The following is a 17,644-nucleotide window of genomic DNA, read 5'->3' on the forward strand; positions in this document are numbered from 1 at the left end:
ATTTTCTTTTCTGAGGAGAAAAAGAGAACAGGGAACAAAGTGGAAAAATCACATTTGTAGTGTAGGCCCACCTCCTAAATGTAAAAAAGAAAAAGAAAATGCCTGGCACAAAAGGCAGGGGTGTACCACGAAAGGAAAGGATGGTTTCCCAGGGCTGATGGGAACCATAGCATCTTTGCAAAGAGGAGGTCATCTGGAAGAATTTTTTAAAAGATTTTATTTATTTAAGAGAGAGAGAAAGCACGAGCAGGGGAAGGGCAGAGGCAGAGGGAGAAGCAGACTCCCCACTAAGCAGGGAGCCCCGTATGGGGACTCAATCCCAGGACCTCAGGATTATGATTTTAGCCAAAGGCAGAGACACTTAACCTGACTGAGCTACCCAAGCGCCCCACCTGGAAGGATTTTTAAAGATGAAGTCATTCTTCCTTTATGATTACTATAAAATAACACATGTTCAGGCTGTTCTCAGGTATGACTGGAATTGGCTAAGAATTCTGTTCCTTTCCTTTAAAAAAAAAAAAAACTTATTCCTGAGAGGCACACAGAGACAGAGACATGGGCAGAGGGAGAAGTAAGCTCCCTGCAGGGAACCCGATGATGCAGGACCTGATCCCAGGACCCCAAAGCCACGCCCTGAGCCAAAGGCAGATGCTCAACCACTGAGCACCCAGGTGCCTCTCTGTTCCTTTCCTAAGTTAATCATTGAGCACAGAAAAGCAGAAGTTTCCTCTGGACCTAATCCTAAGGCAAGTATTTCTGGACTCAGGCTCTGCTATAAGGGCATCGGGTGGTGAGAAGAAAAACTGAAGCTGCAGATTGGGGTTTGCAGATGTTAGAAACGAGGGGTGGGAGGCTTGCTGCATGAGTGTATCCTCCGTGGCTCTCCACGGCAGCTTCGACGAGAGTCCTTGGTTTCTTACAGCCTGTCACTTACAGGCTTGGCAGCTTTCATCGTAAGGATCCTCTTCACTGGGAAGCACAGTGGGAAACTTCTTTTGAAAACCAGAAGAGATCAGTTACCATGTAGTGGTGGCTTAGAAACTTTTGAAATGAAGTGAAACCAAAGAAAAAGAACACAAATTTACTTTTATTAAACATTGTAGGTAGGGGCGCCTGGGTGGCTCAGTCGGTTAAGTGTCTGCCTTTGGCTTAGGTCGTGATCCTAAAGTTCTGGAACCAAGCCCTCCATTGGGCTCTCTGCTCAGCAGGGAGCCTGTTTCTCCCTCTTCCCCTTTCCCCAGCTTGTTCTCTCTCTCTTTCTCAAATAAGTAAAACCTTTTTTAAAAAAATTGCATATAGATTTATTTTTTGGTGCATTGTCTCTGTTGAAGCGCTTATGCAGAGTGGGTAGCTAGTCCCTGGGATCTCACCGAATGAGGGAATGAGGAAGAAAGAGAGAAACAGTCACTGTGCAGGTGTGCAGCAGAGGGATTCAGGTCCCATCTGCAACACATTGGCAAGTGGACCCTTGGACATGGATTCAGGTGTGTCGCCCGTCTCCACCACTGTGGAAGAATCTGGATGCTTTCCATCCTGCTCCCTAAGTGGAAGAGAGGGCGCACCAGCTCTCCTAGTTACTCGTTGACATTAAGTCTCCTTAAGCCCCTGGGGCCTCTATTTCCGCATCTTGGAAAACGACAGTGTTTAACAAATGCATCGTGATAGGCAGCATCATGTAGTGGGTGAAATGCAGATTCTGGATTCAGACTGCCGAGTTCAAGCCTTGATTCTCCAACTCTTACCAGTTGTGTGACCTTGAGCGTGTTAACCTCTGTGCTCTCATTTGTAAAATTGACTTAATAGTGGTTCTTCCATTATGCAGTCATTACACCAGCGAAACGATGCCTGGCACGTAGTATGCGCGTTTATAGTATTTAAGATGAAATAGAGTCTTTGTGATGATGATGTTGGGAAACGCTTTGTAAGTATCCGAGAACAAAGGTTATTGTTGCTGTTTTGAAAATATATAAAAAAAATATATATATATAATAGGTTGATAGAATTGCTGTGTGTCATTGCGAATAATATCAGATGGGTGAACATCCAGATTAGCTGCAAGTCTTCAGGGACCAGGAGTCTCTGGTCAACATGATTACGGTGCCATGTGATACAGTCATGGGACGAGTGAGAGCATGCTGAGTGGGGTAATTATTTCGTCACGTGTGACTCTAAAGACTCCTGGGCCGAGCTCAGGAGCATGGATGTTGGACATGACTCGGGCATCTAAGTGAACAAAACAAATGTAACAGGACAGCTTGCAGATGAGAAACAGATTTACGGGAGTTGGAGTGACCTTGCTTCTTAAGGCGGGATTTCATTTTACGCACCTTCGAAATCTTGATGCCTGCACTGTGCCACTTGATCTACCCTGTGTGCCAATGGCGCTGAGGTGTATGCGTGAGGGGAAAATAGGTGAGATGTGCTAGCAACCTCCTCGGCGTCCCCCAGGCCCACCCTCTCTGTCGTTGTCTGTGTCTCTGCAGAGGAGAATGAATTCATCCTGTACGCCATGCGGAGGTCCATCCACCGCTATGACCTGGCCTCAGGAGCCACCGAGCAGTTGCCTCTCACCGGCTTGCGGGCAGCGGTGGCTCTGGATTTTGACTATGAGCACAACTGCTTATATTGGTCGGACCTGGCCTTGGACATCATCCAGGTGCGTCCACCCTTGGTCTGCTCGTGGGGGACCCACGCCTTGTGACCTCCCGATCCCGATAAGCTTCCTTCAGGACGGTCTTGGGAAATGGGTTATTAGAGGTTTGAAGTCATGACTGTTTTCAGGGCTGACAGGTGACACTTTTCATTCTTCTGTTTTACTATTTTCTTGCCCTGCCTCCCTCTGTCCCTGTAGGAAGGACCAGAAGGAGCCCCAGATCTTCAGTCTGGCTTATAAAGGAGGCCTCACTTTTCCTGCTGGGAAGATTTGAGGTCTCAGAGTGTAGGATTCTGAGTCACTATCACAGCAGCTGCCTCTGAAGTGTCCTTCTTCCCAAGCCATGATATAGTAACACTTGACTTACCCGCAGTTCACGTAATTATCCACTTCAGCTATTCTGAACACAGTCAAGAACCAGGAAGTGAGCTGTAAAGATCCCCACACAGGCCAGATAGATAGTCATAGACTCCAGCCCATGCATTTTAAAGGAGAGCTATTTGATCTTTATTCATTGCCTATTTAATCCTTTTTAGAAAAGCAATCCTAACAAGTTTTATCTGGACTTCCTACCCAAGAGAAATTATACAGTGCCTGGGTTTTCCAGGGCCTGGCAGCGACTGCGCCGTGCAGCTGTCCCAGACAGCACCTGATGGCCAGGAGCCTCCCGAGGGAGAGGAGCCTATAAAAGCTGCCACGAGAACTTAAAAATAACAGCAGTCTGGTTCCATTTATTTTCAAAGCAAACAGACTCGTGCTTGTCAGTAATCTCCGACCTCATTACTGGGACACAGCATCGTTCGGTAACCAGTGTTTGTAATGAAAATGCAGAGTAATATCAATGATTAGGTTCTGTTTAGGTATTCTGCTTGAAACAGGAAGCCATAATATATTTTAGGAAAGCTTTTATTAGAAGCCGGCTTCACTCATGTGGAAAGTTTACTGGTAAAAGACATCTCATTCCTTGGCTGTCAAAGCCAGTGGAGTAAAGGGTGGCCATCCATGGGACCGAGTTGGCACGAGGTCATTTGAGCACTCACAACCTTTTCTCTCCCCTCCCCTGTCTCCATAGCGCCTCTGTTTGAATGGGAGTACAGGGCAAGAAGTGATCATCAATTCTGGCCTGGAGACCGTAGAAGCCTTGGCTTTTGAACCCCTCAGCCAGTTACTGTATTGGGTAGATTCTGGCTTTAAAAAGATTGAGGTACGTATATTCCATCCTGTCCTTAATTGAGTAGGGGGCAGCATCTGGGCCTTGAGCCAGGTTTGACACAGTGGGAGGAGCCAGCGTGCCAGGCTTCTCTAGAAATCCTTTGAGAATTCCAGAGAATGGACCAGGTGAGCCTCTGGGAAAGGAAGAAAAGGCGGATAGTTTCAGAATTCTTGGGTATTGCCCCGAAAGTCCCACGTGAAAACAGGATGCCTGCACCCATCAGACTGAGATTCCATTAAGATGCCCTGAATGGTGCTATTTTGGCTAGCCAGAGCGTGTGCTAGAAACAATAATGATAATTATATAACACCATAGCATTATTAGAGTGCTGTATTATCCACGCTGTAGTATTATTGTAGTCGATTAGAGTAATTAAGACCATATCATGGTCATAATCATGATGATTGATGACAGCGAGCACTTCCTTTGTGCCAAGCCCAGTTGGAACCACTTTGGTTGAATTTACTTGATTTGGTTCTCACAACAACCCTGTTAATGTATTTGCACCTTAGCTATCCAAGGCGATGTGAGGGTAAGAAAGGGCCTCTCCAACACCAAAGTCGTGGTCTTATAGGCACACTCAACTCCTGGAAGTCACTACTGAGGCCCTGGGGCATTGTCTCCGCCCCTCTCTGTACTGACTACCTGGAGGCCTGGGGTGTGGGTCATGTGGAAATTTCAGTAGAAGCAAGGAGGCACAGAGAGTCTGGAGCAGTTGTAAGCCAAAAGCCACAAAGTCAAGAGCCAGACCTGGGTTCAGTCTTCATTCTGGTAGCTAAGGAAGCCAGGCAAGTTTCTGCATCTGTGAGACAGAGGTTCATTTATCCACCCTGTCATCCGACGGGTGCTTTTTCTGGCATGGTACGTGCCAGGTATGGTTGGAGGCTGTGAGGATACAGCAGTAGGCGAGACACCCAGGCTCCTGTTCTGCTAAAGACGAGATGTTAGTGGAGGAAGGAAACTAATGAAGACATAAGTCCATCAGTTCTAACAGTGATGAGTCCTGCAGAGAACGTCTAACAGGATGGTGTGATCGTGTGGCTTTGGGGTGCGGCAGCGTTACACAGCTGGGTGGGAAGGCCCTGAGGATGTGGCATCTGAGCTGAGCCCGAGGAGAGGATCACTAGTGTCCATCTCACAGTGCGGTTGGGAGAAATGAGTGAAAAGACAGTGCCAGGCACATACTGAGTAGTACGTCGGTGGTCTTGTTATTTTGGTTCTCTCCTTTCTTTAATTGTGTGTGGTCAGCACTTTGCCAGGTGCTAGAAGGATGTAGTAAAGCTTAAGTTGTCCATACTCTCCCAGCACACAGCTCGGGTACTGTCAGTACAGAATGGTAAGATAAGTCGCTGATGCTCGTTGATGAAGGCGGGTCAGAGGAGTGAGCTGAGGAGCTGGGCCTGGAGGGGAGTTTCGAGGGAGAGAGACGATTTGATTGTGGAGCAGTGGGCAGGCCCCGTAGGGGATATGGTGACGGTAGACGGACGAGGAGGACTATGTCAGGCTTCGAGAACCACGAGATGGCCAGCCTCACTGAAGTTGTTGGGGCTAAAGTGGAGGAGAGAGAATATGGAGGAGAGAGAATTAAAAGCCTGTGGAGATTCTTAATTGTAAAGCTGAGACACTCTGTGTTTGTTTTGTGGACAGTGTAGAACCATTGGTGGCTTTGGAGCATGGAGCAACGTAGGTGGGTTAAATAAATAATACATACTGAGTACTTTGTGCAGATCTATCGTCTTGCCTCCAGAACGGGGTGCAGGTGGCAGTGCTGGCTCCTCTGTCAGACCCTGTGAGCATTGTCCCATGAGCCAGAGGAGAGAATAGCTCATTCTGACCGCACGTCAGGGCAGGTTTCCCAGATGAGTCTGCAGGGGAATGGGGGAGCCACAGAGGCCCGTGTCTGTAGGGGGAGCCCAGTAGGAAGCTGTGATAGGGGCCTTCCCAGGGAGCTCAGATCCATCTCGGCTTCCCCTCCTGCCCCTCCCCACTCCTCTTTTTGTCAGGTAGCTAATCCAGATGGTGACTTCCGACTCACGATCGTCAACTCCTCTGTGCTCGATCGGCCCAGGGCTCTGGTCCTCCTGCCCCAGGATGGGTGAGTATTGCCCCGGAGGTAATCAGCGTGTGGCAGATGTTGCAGCAGACAGGTTCTCGTGGAAGTGCAACCTGCTGGACACAAACTTGTTTCTGGTGATGGCTGTTGAAATAATCTGTTGATTTCGAGTCTTGAAACCAGAGCTCAGTCATCTTGTCGGGTAACTCCATTCCCTTTCGTTAGCAAGCATCAGACTCTCCGCATCCAGATGTCTTACATCTGTGGGGTGTTTCTCCAATGAAAGGTATTATTAAAAGTCTTTCCATAGACAGAGCGGAGTCAGGCCTGGTTGGAGATGGCAAGGATTTTTATCCTGAGTTTGATGCATGATGCAAACTTATAATCCCTTCCATCCCTTCCCTACCCTCCCGCCCCACCTTGGGGCGGAGTTTCTTGCAAGCAATTCATATGCCCCTGGGAAATGCAAAGGTGCTTTTTATTAATTCCTTAACTTAAGGAAACATAGCTGAAAGAAAATTCTGGATTAGGCGTTCTATCCTTCTAGTATTTGTGATTGAGAATTAGATCTGTTTTTTAAGAGAAAAAATATATGTACTTGATTTAAAATATTAAGAGAAAAGAAGTTTATGGTATGAAAAATATTTGTTCCCTCCTTTCCTTTCTCACTCTTAACCCTTCTCCCCCACACTTCCTAGGGGTAGTCAGGGTTAGTTTGTTGTGTATCATTCAGAGTTCTTTTTTACCCACGTGCAAGCACATGGCCTTAAAACACACAGGCACACTCCTGCGTCAGATAGAATCGTAGGATATTTACTGTTTTGCACGTTTTCAAAACGTTTTGCGTGGCTTGAAGATGCTGTTTTCACGTGAGCACTTAGAGATTTTCAGGCATCATAATATTCTTTTGTATGTACCAGAGTCTATCACTTTCTCTGTCCCCCTAAAAGTGTGTGTTGTGTCTCTACACGTAATACATACATGTTTTTTTGCTGGTATGAACAATGCTGTGATGAACGTCTCTGTACATTGTCTTCACATAACTTGATTATATCTGTAGAAAAATTCCAGGAAAGGAATTTTGGGGCAAGAAATTCGGTGGCTTTAAGTATTATAATTACAGCTTATAATAATAATCCTGCTGTACTAACTGCTAGAGAGGCTTCTTACCTCTTTGGGGTAGTATCTTGCTCCCGTTACCTGAGGTCTGATGTGATGTGCGTTCTTTCCCGGCTTTGACCAGGGTGATGTTCTGGACCGACTGGGGGGACCTGAAGCCTGGAATTTATCGGAGCAACATGGATGGTTCTGCCGTCCATCGTCTCGTGTCAGAGGACGTGAAGTGGCCCAATGGCATCTCTGTGGATGACCAGTGGATCTACTGGACAGACGCCTACCTGGACTGCATTGAGCGGATCACTTTTGATGGCCAGCGGCGCTCGATCGTCCTGGACAACCTCCCCCACCCCTACGCCATTGCTGTCTTTAAGGTAGGGCTTTCTTTGCTCCCTGCTTTGGACAGTCCATGAGAGCAGGTGCAGAGCTGCTGTCTTGGGTTGTTGCAGGGATGCTTGTCCGACTTCTAGAAAATCAGCTCATTTACAGATGGATGTCAGAGTTGCCAGGAGTCCGGGCTGCTCACTGCTCATAGTTCAGAAGGCTAAGGGTTGAGGTGGTTTCACAGGAAAATCCCTGTTTGCCCCCGAGTGCCGGTCGTTGTGGCTTGGGGTCTCCATCTCATGCTCACCTCGTGCCCTGATGACCTCAGGTGAGCTCCGTACCACCTGTGTTACTTGGCACTACTGCTTTGCCTCTAGAGAACAGAACAGTTGGTTTTTCTTGATGTTGGGAAGCAGATTTCAAACCAAAGGGTCGGGCTGTGGTCAAACTCGAATGCTTATCACATAGTTTCCGTTGGGCAGTTCCTTCAGTGTGACTCTTTGGTGAGGTCTGGATAAAACCACTGCTTTGCATTTCAGTGAAATCTTGATGATGGGGTGATCATTCCCCCATTAATGTTAGGTGTCCTTCATATGGGTGGCCCCTCGTTCTTACTGAGGGTCTAGAATCGGAGACCCTGGAGCTGGACCGATGAGCAAAGGTTTTCCTTCTAGAATGAAATCTACTGGGATGACTGGTCACAGCTCAGCATCTTCCGAGCTTCCAAATTCAGCGGGTCCCAGATGGTGGTTCTCAAGAGCGAGCTCACGGGGCTGATGGACATGAAGATTTTCTACAAGGGCAAGACAACTGGTAAGCATCCCCTGCTTCCTCTCTCTCGAGCTGGTCTCTAGGAAGGGGCTGGGTGTGGGCAATTGCTGCTCAGGCGGGGCTGGCAGCTTGCATCTTTATTCTCACGACAACATGCACATTATTTAATTTCTGCCTAATGACATCTTAATTTCTTTTCTAATGGTACACAAACAGCTGGAAGACAGCATGTTTTCGCCTGCCTAGAGTGTGATACTTGGTGGGTAATTATACCCTCCTCCTGCCTTTGGCCCCTGACTGATTGGTGGTGTGGCTTCTGCTGCAGCTGGAGAGTTCCAGCATGTGCTTCATCCCCATTTGGCAACCTTACAGGGAGCAGCGCTGTGCTGGGTGCTGTGCTGGGTGCGCTGGCAGTTGCTGCCTCCCGGCGGGAGTCCCATCTTGTCCTCTGGTTGCCCGGGTGACCTGTTGCTCATCGAGCACCTAACTCCCTTGTAATGCGAGGTGTAGTTATGTGATGCATTACTTAATGTGTCTCCACCTGAGTCTCCTAAACCCCATGAAGAAGGATATTGGGTCTTTCCCTCTCCCCCAACAGTTTTGCTGCTGCCTAGCACTTAGTAGGGCTCGGTGTTTGTTGAAAGAGGTCATGAAAAGGGACCAGGTGCCAGTTGGTATAAACAGTAGCTGTCTTGAAGATTGTTGAGTGAGGCTTCAAGAGGTGCTCCAAGCCTTGTGACCCGCCGGTCCTGGAGGCCTAGACTATTCATTCAGCTGAAAGCCTCCTTGCTCACTTCCTGCCCTTTCCCTCTGTGTGTCACCCACACTGTTGGTTCTACAGGAGAGACAGCAGGATGCTCCCAGAAGAATAGCCCCTTTAAGAAGCACCCTGTTTATCTCAGCAGGATTAAATAGCATCCTGGGTCTGCTGACTTGCCTTTATTGACAAACTGCTAGGTTTCCTGTTTTGAACTAGAATGTTGACGCTGTTTTGTGGGTTTTGGCTGACGCTGGGCTGAGAGATTGAGGGAAATAATTCGGTTATAGATACCATCGTTATTTTGGGGGGAACCAATGAAGATAGCATTGGCAGCACCCTTACAAAATGGTAAAGAATGTTGGAAATGTAAGTCTGTATTATTGTTAGGTCTTTGCAATGGACCTGTGATATGGGCAGGGCTGGCATTATGATCTGTGGTTCATAGATTAAGGAACGGCATCTTAGAGGTGAATTAGCTCTCTCAAAGGTCCCTCGCTAGTTTAGGAGCTGGGCTTTTCTTCCAGCTCTGCCACTAAACCAAGGAGTCACATTCTTCTTAGAGGAGGTGCCTGTTTTAAAATAGGGAGGGCGCCCCTGGGTGGCTCAAAGGGTTGAGCATTTACCTTCAGCTCAGGGTGTGATCCCAGGGTCCTGGGATCGAGTCCTGCATCAGGCTCCCCGCAGAGTGTCTGCTTCTCTCTCTGCCTATGTCTCTCCCTTTCTCTCTGTGTCTCTCATGAATAAATAAATAAAATCTTAAAAAAATAAAATAGGGAGATGAAGGACTCTTGCTCCACACGTCCAGGGGCTGAGAGTCAGGGCCTTTGTTTGATGGAGGACCCCCAGCCCTGCTGATGGGTGTCCCTAGCAAGCCGAGTTGAATCATCAGCATTTCTTTGAGTTAGTGCTCAGTCCAGAAAGTGGGTCTTCCTTTTGACAAGTGCTTATAAGCATGTGTGTGGTGAGCACATGACAATTCCTGAAACACCAAGTTCAGATGGCCCAGTGATCTTTGGTCTCCCCCTCCCCAGTTTTGGCTGGTCACCTGCTCCATTCTAGCTGATGTCCAGTCACAGCTGGGTCCTGGGGAGCAGTAGGAGGGATAGTCTGTGGTCTAAGCAGCACGTGCACATGTAGTCTCCTTCATGCATCAAAAGAGTCACCTTCACTTAAACCATTCGAAGTAATTCTGGGAATCTGGCTGGAGTCTGGATGGAGGAGACATGTGCCGGTGGGTAGAACACAGATCCAGGACTGTGTAGCATCACCTCCAGCCACAGCTCTCTCTTTGCTCCTTCCTCTCTTCCTCCACTGGGCTTTGGGATTCTCTTTTTTTCCTTTGTGTGAGCAGGATCCTTGCAACTGAGCTCCCACCCACAGACGCAGGGCCAGAGAAGCAAGTCTGTGATCTCTCAGATGAGCAAGGTTGGGTTAACCAAATGCTTTTGAAATGGCATCTGGTTGCTAGCACCACCTGTATGCTGCAGGTACCTCTTGGCCTTGAACTTGTTTGCTCTAACCTGCTTGCTTTTTTGGGACTCTGTTTTACAAATTCATGATGCCTATCGGCCAAGCCTGATGCCAGTCAATTATTATTTTTGGCATCTGCTCCTAACACATGTAGGACTGCCCACTCACCAAGTGTAAGGTAATAATACAAATAAAACCTGTATTTATTAAGGGATTACTGTGTCGCAAGCACCACACCGAAGTGCTTTGTGGGCTTGGATAACCTCAGTTAACCTTTGCAAAATCCATGTGTACTGTTCATATTTCCATTTTCTAGATGAGGACGTGAAAGGTTTGTGTTTCTACAGCGGATGTTTAGAAAGTGGTAAGAATTTGAACCACGGCCATATTGACTTCCACGAAACAGGCTCTGCTCCCTTTGTCATCTGTTGTTGGCATAGCACTGCCCTGGTGTGTGACAGTGATACAGAAGTACTAGATGTTGATCGATTCTTTTGTTTGTGATAACAGTTTTGTTCATTTGGAACATATGTCCGTCGCAGTTATTTGGTTATAAGAACAGACGCCTGTCTTAATCTATATGTCTGGTTGATTTTTATGTAGTGTTACTGGGATTTATTCTTCATCAAGAGTGCTTTTTCTTTGAAGAGCTTATTTTGCATGGCTGATGATTTATCCACTTGGGGTTGCAATGGATTAAAATATTTTGGAGCTCTGGGGATTGTCCTTCAGAGTCTGCAGTAAGCTAAAGCTTTTAAATATCTACAACAAAGGCAAATACTTATCCTGTGGGGTGGATTTGATTTTGAAAATTGTCAAGCATGTAGATAATTAAGCAAGATAATAGCATTTCTGGCTCTTCAACTGGTTCTGGAGGAATCTTCCAAAGAGGAAATCTGAATGTGTTTCTGAATCTGCCCACTGAAGACACCATGCAGCTGTTTGATCTTTAAATGGGACATCTTTGGAGGTGATGACTGTCATTTGTCCACTCTTCACGTCTGCCTGCCTTACCCACACGAGACTGCAGCATCCTTTATAAAGAGTCTGTGGCTATGTTCTGGTGAAATTCTGCTAAATGCTCCTTCCAAGCTCTCCCAGGTTCTCTGTGACATGCTGTGGCTTTGTAGCACCCCACATGCACCTGCCCTGCCTACCTCTTGGGGTCAGTGACTCATTCTACCTGGTTTGGGGTTTGCCCCTGGATACTGCCTCTCAGACTATATACATCTCTGTCTAGACCAGCTTCCTGAAATACTGCACCTCATTTTGGGTTTCAGACCCCTGGCTCTCGCTTCTTTGGGTAGGAACATTTGCTCCATATGTGAAAATGTTAGTCATGTTATTTTACCAGGCCTAGCCCACATGGAATTATCATCCCGTCATTGAGTATTGTTCAAATATTCTGTTCTTGTTCAATTTCTTGGAACATTAAGTGATATGTTGTCCTTTGAATACAAAGAACATGTTCCAGATCCTCTTGGCGTTGTTTTTCATTAGCGGCAGCTCTGTGTTCCTCCCTGGTAGCCTAGGGCATATGTCTTTCAAAAAAAGGACCAATCTCTACCCATGGAACAGATAGGGGTGAATTGATTTCTGGCATTTCTGCTTCCGTCAGCTGGTTATTCTACTATGGTAATGCTACCTTCAGAGTTGGATTGAATTATTTGTAGAATCCTTTGGAATGTTTCATCGTATGGATTCCCTTCTGTGGGTGTGTGTACTTCCTCTGTTCGTAATGCTTCATGCTCTCAGGTCCTTAGCATCAAAGGAACACTTGCTGCTATGTCATTGCAATTTTTATTTTTATTTTTTTAATATTTTATTTATTTTAAAGAGAGAGAGTGCACGAGCATCCACACGAGCGAGCTGGAAGAGGGGCAGAGGGAGAGAGAATCCCAAGCAGACTTCACGCTGAGAATGGAGCCCGACGCGGGGCTCCATCTTATGATCCTTATATCACAACCTGGGCTTGAAATCAAGAGTTAGATGCTTCACCAACTGAGCCACCCAGATGCCCCTGCCAAGAGGCATATATGTATGCCAGTTAAATACTGATGAAGTACCAATGCATCCAAAGCTACTGTGGGTATTATCAATACTGATGGTTGCTAATGAACCCTGTTTTCCCACCAGCAGGCCGGTATAGGCATGACATAGCAAAAATCTTGGCTGGATGGAAACAGATTGCTTGGATGGGATTCTGGGCAGTGGAGATGCCGTGAGATGGCACCACTGAAGAACCACTATCGGCTGAGTTTTTATCAAAGCATTTGTATTTATTTTCCTCAATTTTGATGATGAGTAGTCACAGCCAAAAGAAAGAGCACACATTTCGTAATTTATGTGGCTTTTATGTTGCTTGATAGTTGTATTTCTAGCTGTTACGAAGTGCTTTATGCATCCTCTCCCCTCCTCCTTGGAAAGATGTGGGGCATAAGAAAATACCTTTTCCATCACCGTTCACCCACAAAGGTTCTCCCTCCAGAGTACAGTGAAGGATTTTATGGATTTTTATCTGGCCCTCTCTTTGGAAAGCCGAACCCAAGACAAGATTGGAGAAAGGGACAGGCCCACATTTACTAGTCCTTGTGTGGGTTTATCGCAGGACAGGTAGTGCCGAGGCCAGGGAGGGCCCTGTGGTTGGGTCCTTGTTCAGCTCAGCATCTGCACGTGGCTCACAGAGCCCGGGATGTTTATCTGGGCCCCGGCATCATTCAGGTGTGTGGTTTTAATGAAGGGCTTTTGGGTCATAGGAGCAGAAACCCACTCACGCTAACTCAAGTAAAAAGAGCTAATAAAAGCATAAAGGGAGACTGTGAGGAACTCAGAGATGGAAAACATAGGCGAGCCTGATGGAGACTGGTGCCGGGAATGGCCAGGCCGCCCCTTCTCTGGCTCTCTCTGTCCCTTTCCCCCCGGAACCCTGGTCTTGTCCTTTCCTCCGCTCCAAATGTCTGCTGTATCCTCCGGACTCACCCTCTGGAGTTTGTTTCTGCCCAGCTCTGACCTGCATAGGTTTTGGAGCCCAGTTCCGAGTCCCCAAGGAGGAAGAGCCAATACCTGGCCTGGTTCCAGGGCCATCTGATGAAGGCCCCCCCCCCCCCGCCCCTGCATCGTGGCCTCACTCAGGGCTCTGAGCAGAGAGAGGTGGCACAGCACGTGCTGCAGCGTCCGCCACCCTGCGTTTCTCTCTCTGAGCTTCACGCCATCGTGTCTGAAGATTAGGAGGTGGTCTTGAATCTCAGGCCCCCGTTCAGGGTCTCCTTGGTGTGGACTCACCCGGATGTGGCCGTGTTTGTCTCCTCCCCAGGAAGCAATGCCTGCGTGCCCAGGCCCTGCAGCCTGCTGTGCCTGCCCAAGGCCAACAACAGTAAGAGCTGCCGGTGTCCAGATGGCGTGGCCAGCAGCATCCTGCCATCTGGTGACCTGATGTGTGAGTGCCCCCGGGGCTACCAGCAGGAGAACCACACCTGCATCAAAGAAGGTGCGTCCCATCCCCATCGTCTTTTCCACCACAGGCCCCCTTCCCTTCTTCCATCCCCTCTCCCCATGCTCTCTGTTTCCCATGGGTTTGGGTGACATAGAATGCTCTAGATCAAAATAAAACCCACCAGGTACTTGGTGACATCCTGGCCCAGGCTCTGAGGCCTGTGCTCCTGTAGTCCTCGTCAGGAACAGGCCTATGCAGTTTATTTAAACAGGAGAGCTGGGCTTTTGGTTTAATGTCAGACAACACAGGCCTTCCTGATCTCCCCTTTTCGTCTTTCTGTGTCTGCCTCTCCTCACCCATCCCCCACATCTGGGTTCTCAGCTTCACCTGCTTCCTATAAGTTTGGACCAAACCTGACTTGGAGAAGGGACTGGATTCCTTCACTGCTCACTGCCCAGGCTCACCAGCAGTTCTCCCCTGATGCTCCCACCCCCTGCCAGTCCAGAAATGTCCAGAACGTTCAAAATGATGTTGCAGGCTCTGAAGCTCTCCTCTTCACTGTGACCAAGTTGCTAAAGCAGTGTCATCCACTCTTTCTTTGAATTTAAAGACATAGATCCTGAAATTTTTCCTCTTAAAACCTGTGTTGATCTTTCTTTCCTCTCTGATTTGTGCCCCAACCACGTCCCCTGTCCTAGCCTCACCTGACTGTCAGTGAGGTGAAGGGGGAGCCCCTCCAGGAAGCACCCACATCCCTGCCTTTTTTTTTTTTTTTTATTCTTGAGATTGTATTGGCTTCATAATCACAGCCTCTCTCCTTGCAGAAGCCTCTCCGTCCTGAGCAGGGGAGCACACAGAGGACCCCCGTGGTTTCTTTTCCATAAGAAATACAAATGGAGAAAGGATAACCCTTCCCTTAGACACTGGAGATTCTCTCTCAGGCTCCAGACATCTTACAGCTGCTTAGAGACAAAGAGAGTGAACACTTAAGTTAGACAAAGACTTTTTAATATTTTCCTTTGGAATGCTTTTGGTGATCAAAACAAAGAGGCCAGGCTTCATGTGTTCTTGACTCGGTTTACTGAACAAAGCATTTTTTTTTTCCTTTGCATTGTGGGTAGAAAAAGTCCTAGGAGTATTATCTATCCTTTGGAACTTAGCTGAAAAAGTGGATATATATGGCTATATGTATAAAACACACAGGTACAAATATATTGAACATGTATGTTTTTGTATTGTGTAGACACAGCTCCTCAAACAGTTCCTTGTATAATTAGTATCTTATAACATCGGTGTTTGGTGTCTACCCATTGGACCCAACTGGCACCATCTCAGTCCTTTTTCATCGTTATAACCACCCCCAACCCCTCATTAATTGTAATTAAAAGAGGAAAGAAGGAGGCCTGTGTTGTATGCTCCTGCACGCAGGTGAGCTTGGCACCGCTCTTCCTCCTTACCATTTAAGGCATGTCATTTGAGGAACAGAAATGGAAACTCAAAAGTGAGAGTCTTGCGGTCCAGCAGTAAGAATAATATTCATCTCGTTTCCCCCTCTGCCCACCCACGCTGGCCAGAGAACACCTGTCTCCGCAACCAGTATCGCTGCAGCAACGGGAACTGTATCAACAGCATCTGGTGGTGTGACTTTGACAATGACTGTGGTGACATGAGCGACGAGAGAAACTGCCGTGAGTCTTCCGTGCTCGGCCGGGCTTTCGGGATGTTGCACACTTACCGTTACTCGGAGGGCTGGCCAGCTGCGCCCGGGGGGCCGGGAGGAAGGGGCCTCCTGCTGCCAAGGTGTTGGCCGGTGGCCCGCCATGGTGGGTGACCCCAGTGTGAGCTGATGGGGCTTGGAGAACAGAGGAAGGCACTTAGATAGAGGTGGTTATTTAATTTAAAACCAAGCCCCACAGGTCAGGGAACTGCTCGTTAACAAAGGGTTTACCAGTTGGGGCCTGCCTGGCTGAAACTGAGCTGACTGGGGAGTCGGGCTGTCTGGGCTCTCGTTGTGGCCCTACCACTGTGATAAAGCTGGTGACCAGGTGGCATCCCTTGATCTGCTAATTCAGTGTTCAGCCTTTTCAGAGATGGGAAACAGGTTTTGCTTTGTATGCCATCCAGTCAGTGGATATTGGCTGCCAGCCAGGCTCCAGAGAAATCGTTCTAACTGATTGATGATGCCTAGTTTGGCTTGAAATGTGGGGATGTTGATATGTGTGCATGGAAACATCATCTTTGGACTGTAAACTTTCTAAGGGTAACTCCTAAAGCATGATTCTGTTCAGCAGGGTTTAAGGACAAGTAAGTACTTATAAGGAGTAATTTACTTATGGCAAGATTTTAATTTTTAATAGTCTCGACATTAACTTCTTTTTTCTTTTTAAGATTTGTTTTTTATTTATTTATGAGAGACACACACACACACAGAGAGAGAGAGAGAGAGAGAGAGGCAGAGACACAGGCAGAGGGAGAAGCAGGCTCCATGCAGGGAGCCTGACATGGGACTCGATCCCGAGTCTCCAGGATCACGCCCTGGGCTGAAGGCGGCACTAAACCGCTGCGCCACCCGGGCTGCCCTTGACGTTAACTTCTAAAGAGATGCTTTGCCCTCTGACACTGAGTAATACATTCATACATTCATTCAGCAAGTATTTGTTGAGAACTCCTTTGTTCTAGGCTGTGTGTTTGGCTTGGGAATGACATGGAGTCTGCAGTCCAGAGAGGAGTTGGAAGAGTAGAGAGGCGGTTACAGTAGAGCCAGTGAGCGTGAGAATGGGGGAGTGCCATATGCATATAGGAAGAGCACACAAATCAAACTTGGGTAGGCATTTATGGAGAGCCCTGAAGGGTGAGTAGAGGTGAAGCAAGCAGAGGTAGAGGGAGCATGATTGTCAGCAAGAGAATAGCAGGTATGAAAGCCCAGAGGTGAGGGTGTATGTGGCACGGTTAAGAAACTGGTGTGAGTCATCAATAATATGAACGGGAGCAGTGGGGCAAGGGGACGTTGGCCTAGTTATGGTGCCCCCAGCAGCAGGTGCCTGGGGACTTTCTTCAGAAGAGCAGTTGAGAACCACTGAAATAACATGATAAGAATTTTGCCTTTGGAAAGAGAAGCAGTGGGCAGAAGGCACTGGCTGGGAGGAAGACCAGAAGCAGGGAAGCCAGAAGCCAGTGTGAAGACTTCTCTTGCAAATATTTTCCCACTGGAAATCCAGAAGCTCACTTGCCATTTTGTGCTATAAGAACAGGTTAGTGGGTGATTCCTGGCTCCATGGTGGACATGTTTTGCCAGCCATCTGTGGAGCCTGTCGCAGGTTCCCACGCCACCCCAGCCAGAAAGCAACCTTAGAGGCACTCAACTCACTGAAGTCATCTGGGCCCAGCAAAACTATGCACTGTCCTTGCTGGCTCTTACGAAGTTATTTAACAAACCTTTTCTTAGTCATTTTTCCTTGGTTTCAGTGGATGCCATTCACACCCAGGGAGAAGAGCTCACTGAATGGCCGATCTGGGGAAAGCATTAGGCTGTCTGTGCGTTTTTTGTTTTTGTTTTTTTCTTTTCTGTGAAAAGGACAGTGATAACACCTTCTCTGCCTACCAGAGTCTCAGGAAGGGGTGGTATTTGTGGGCGAAGAGCCAAAGCTCCTTAAAAAAAATATTAACAACATTGGAACCGAGCCTGGGAAGGACTTTATTACATATGGGGGGGTGCAGGGAGGAGATGCTTCTTAGAATTAACACATTGCACGAAGATTGCCCAGACATGATTAGGCTCAGTGGAAGCAGAGATCTAAACTAGATGACCTTGGGTTCGATAGATGGGGATTCCACCCTGGGCTTTGGTTTCC

The 17,644-nt window shown here is 47.7% G+C and overlaps 1 protein-coding gene across 1 annotated transcript in view; it reads left to right on the plus strand.

Annotated features, from left to right (window-relative positions):
- Window positions 1-17,644, plus strand: part of SORL1 (sortilin related receptor 1) — a 156,606-nt gene that overhangs the window by 83,658 nt on the left and 55,304 nt on the right. The window contains exons 17-23 of the mRNA XM_077893900.1: window positions 2,484-2,656; window positions 3,726-3,857; window positions 5,870-5,961; window positions 7,163-7,409; window positions 8,034-8,172; window positions 13,674-13,847; window positions 15,368-15,481. Of these exons, the coding sequence (XP_077750026.1) occupies window positions 2,484-2,656; window positions 3,726-3,857; window positions 5,870-5,961; window positions 7,163-7,409; window positions 8,034-8,172; window positions 13,674-13,847; window positions 15,368-15,481 (1,071 nt within the window). The remainder of the gene's footprint in view (window positions 1-2,483; window positions 2,657-3,725; window positions 3,858-5,869; window positions 5,962-7,162; window positions 7,410-8,033; window positions 8,173-13,673; window positions 13,848-15,367; window positions 15,482-17,644) is intronic.

This window comes from Canis aureus, chromosome 3 (assembly GCF_053574225.1).
Source record: "Canis aureus isolate CA01 chromosome 3, VMU_Caureus_v.1.0, whole genome shotgun sequence".
NCBI lineage: Eukaryota > Metazoa > Chordata > Mammalia > Carnivora > Canidae > Canis > Canis aureus.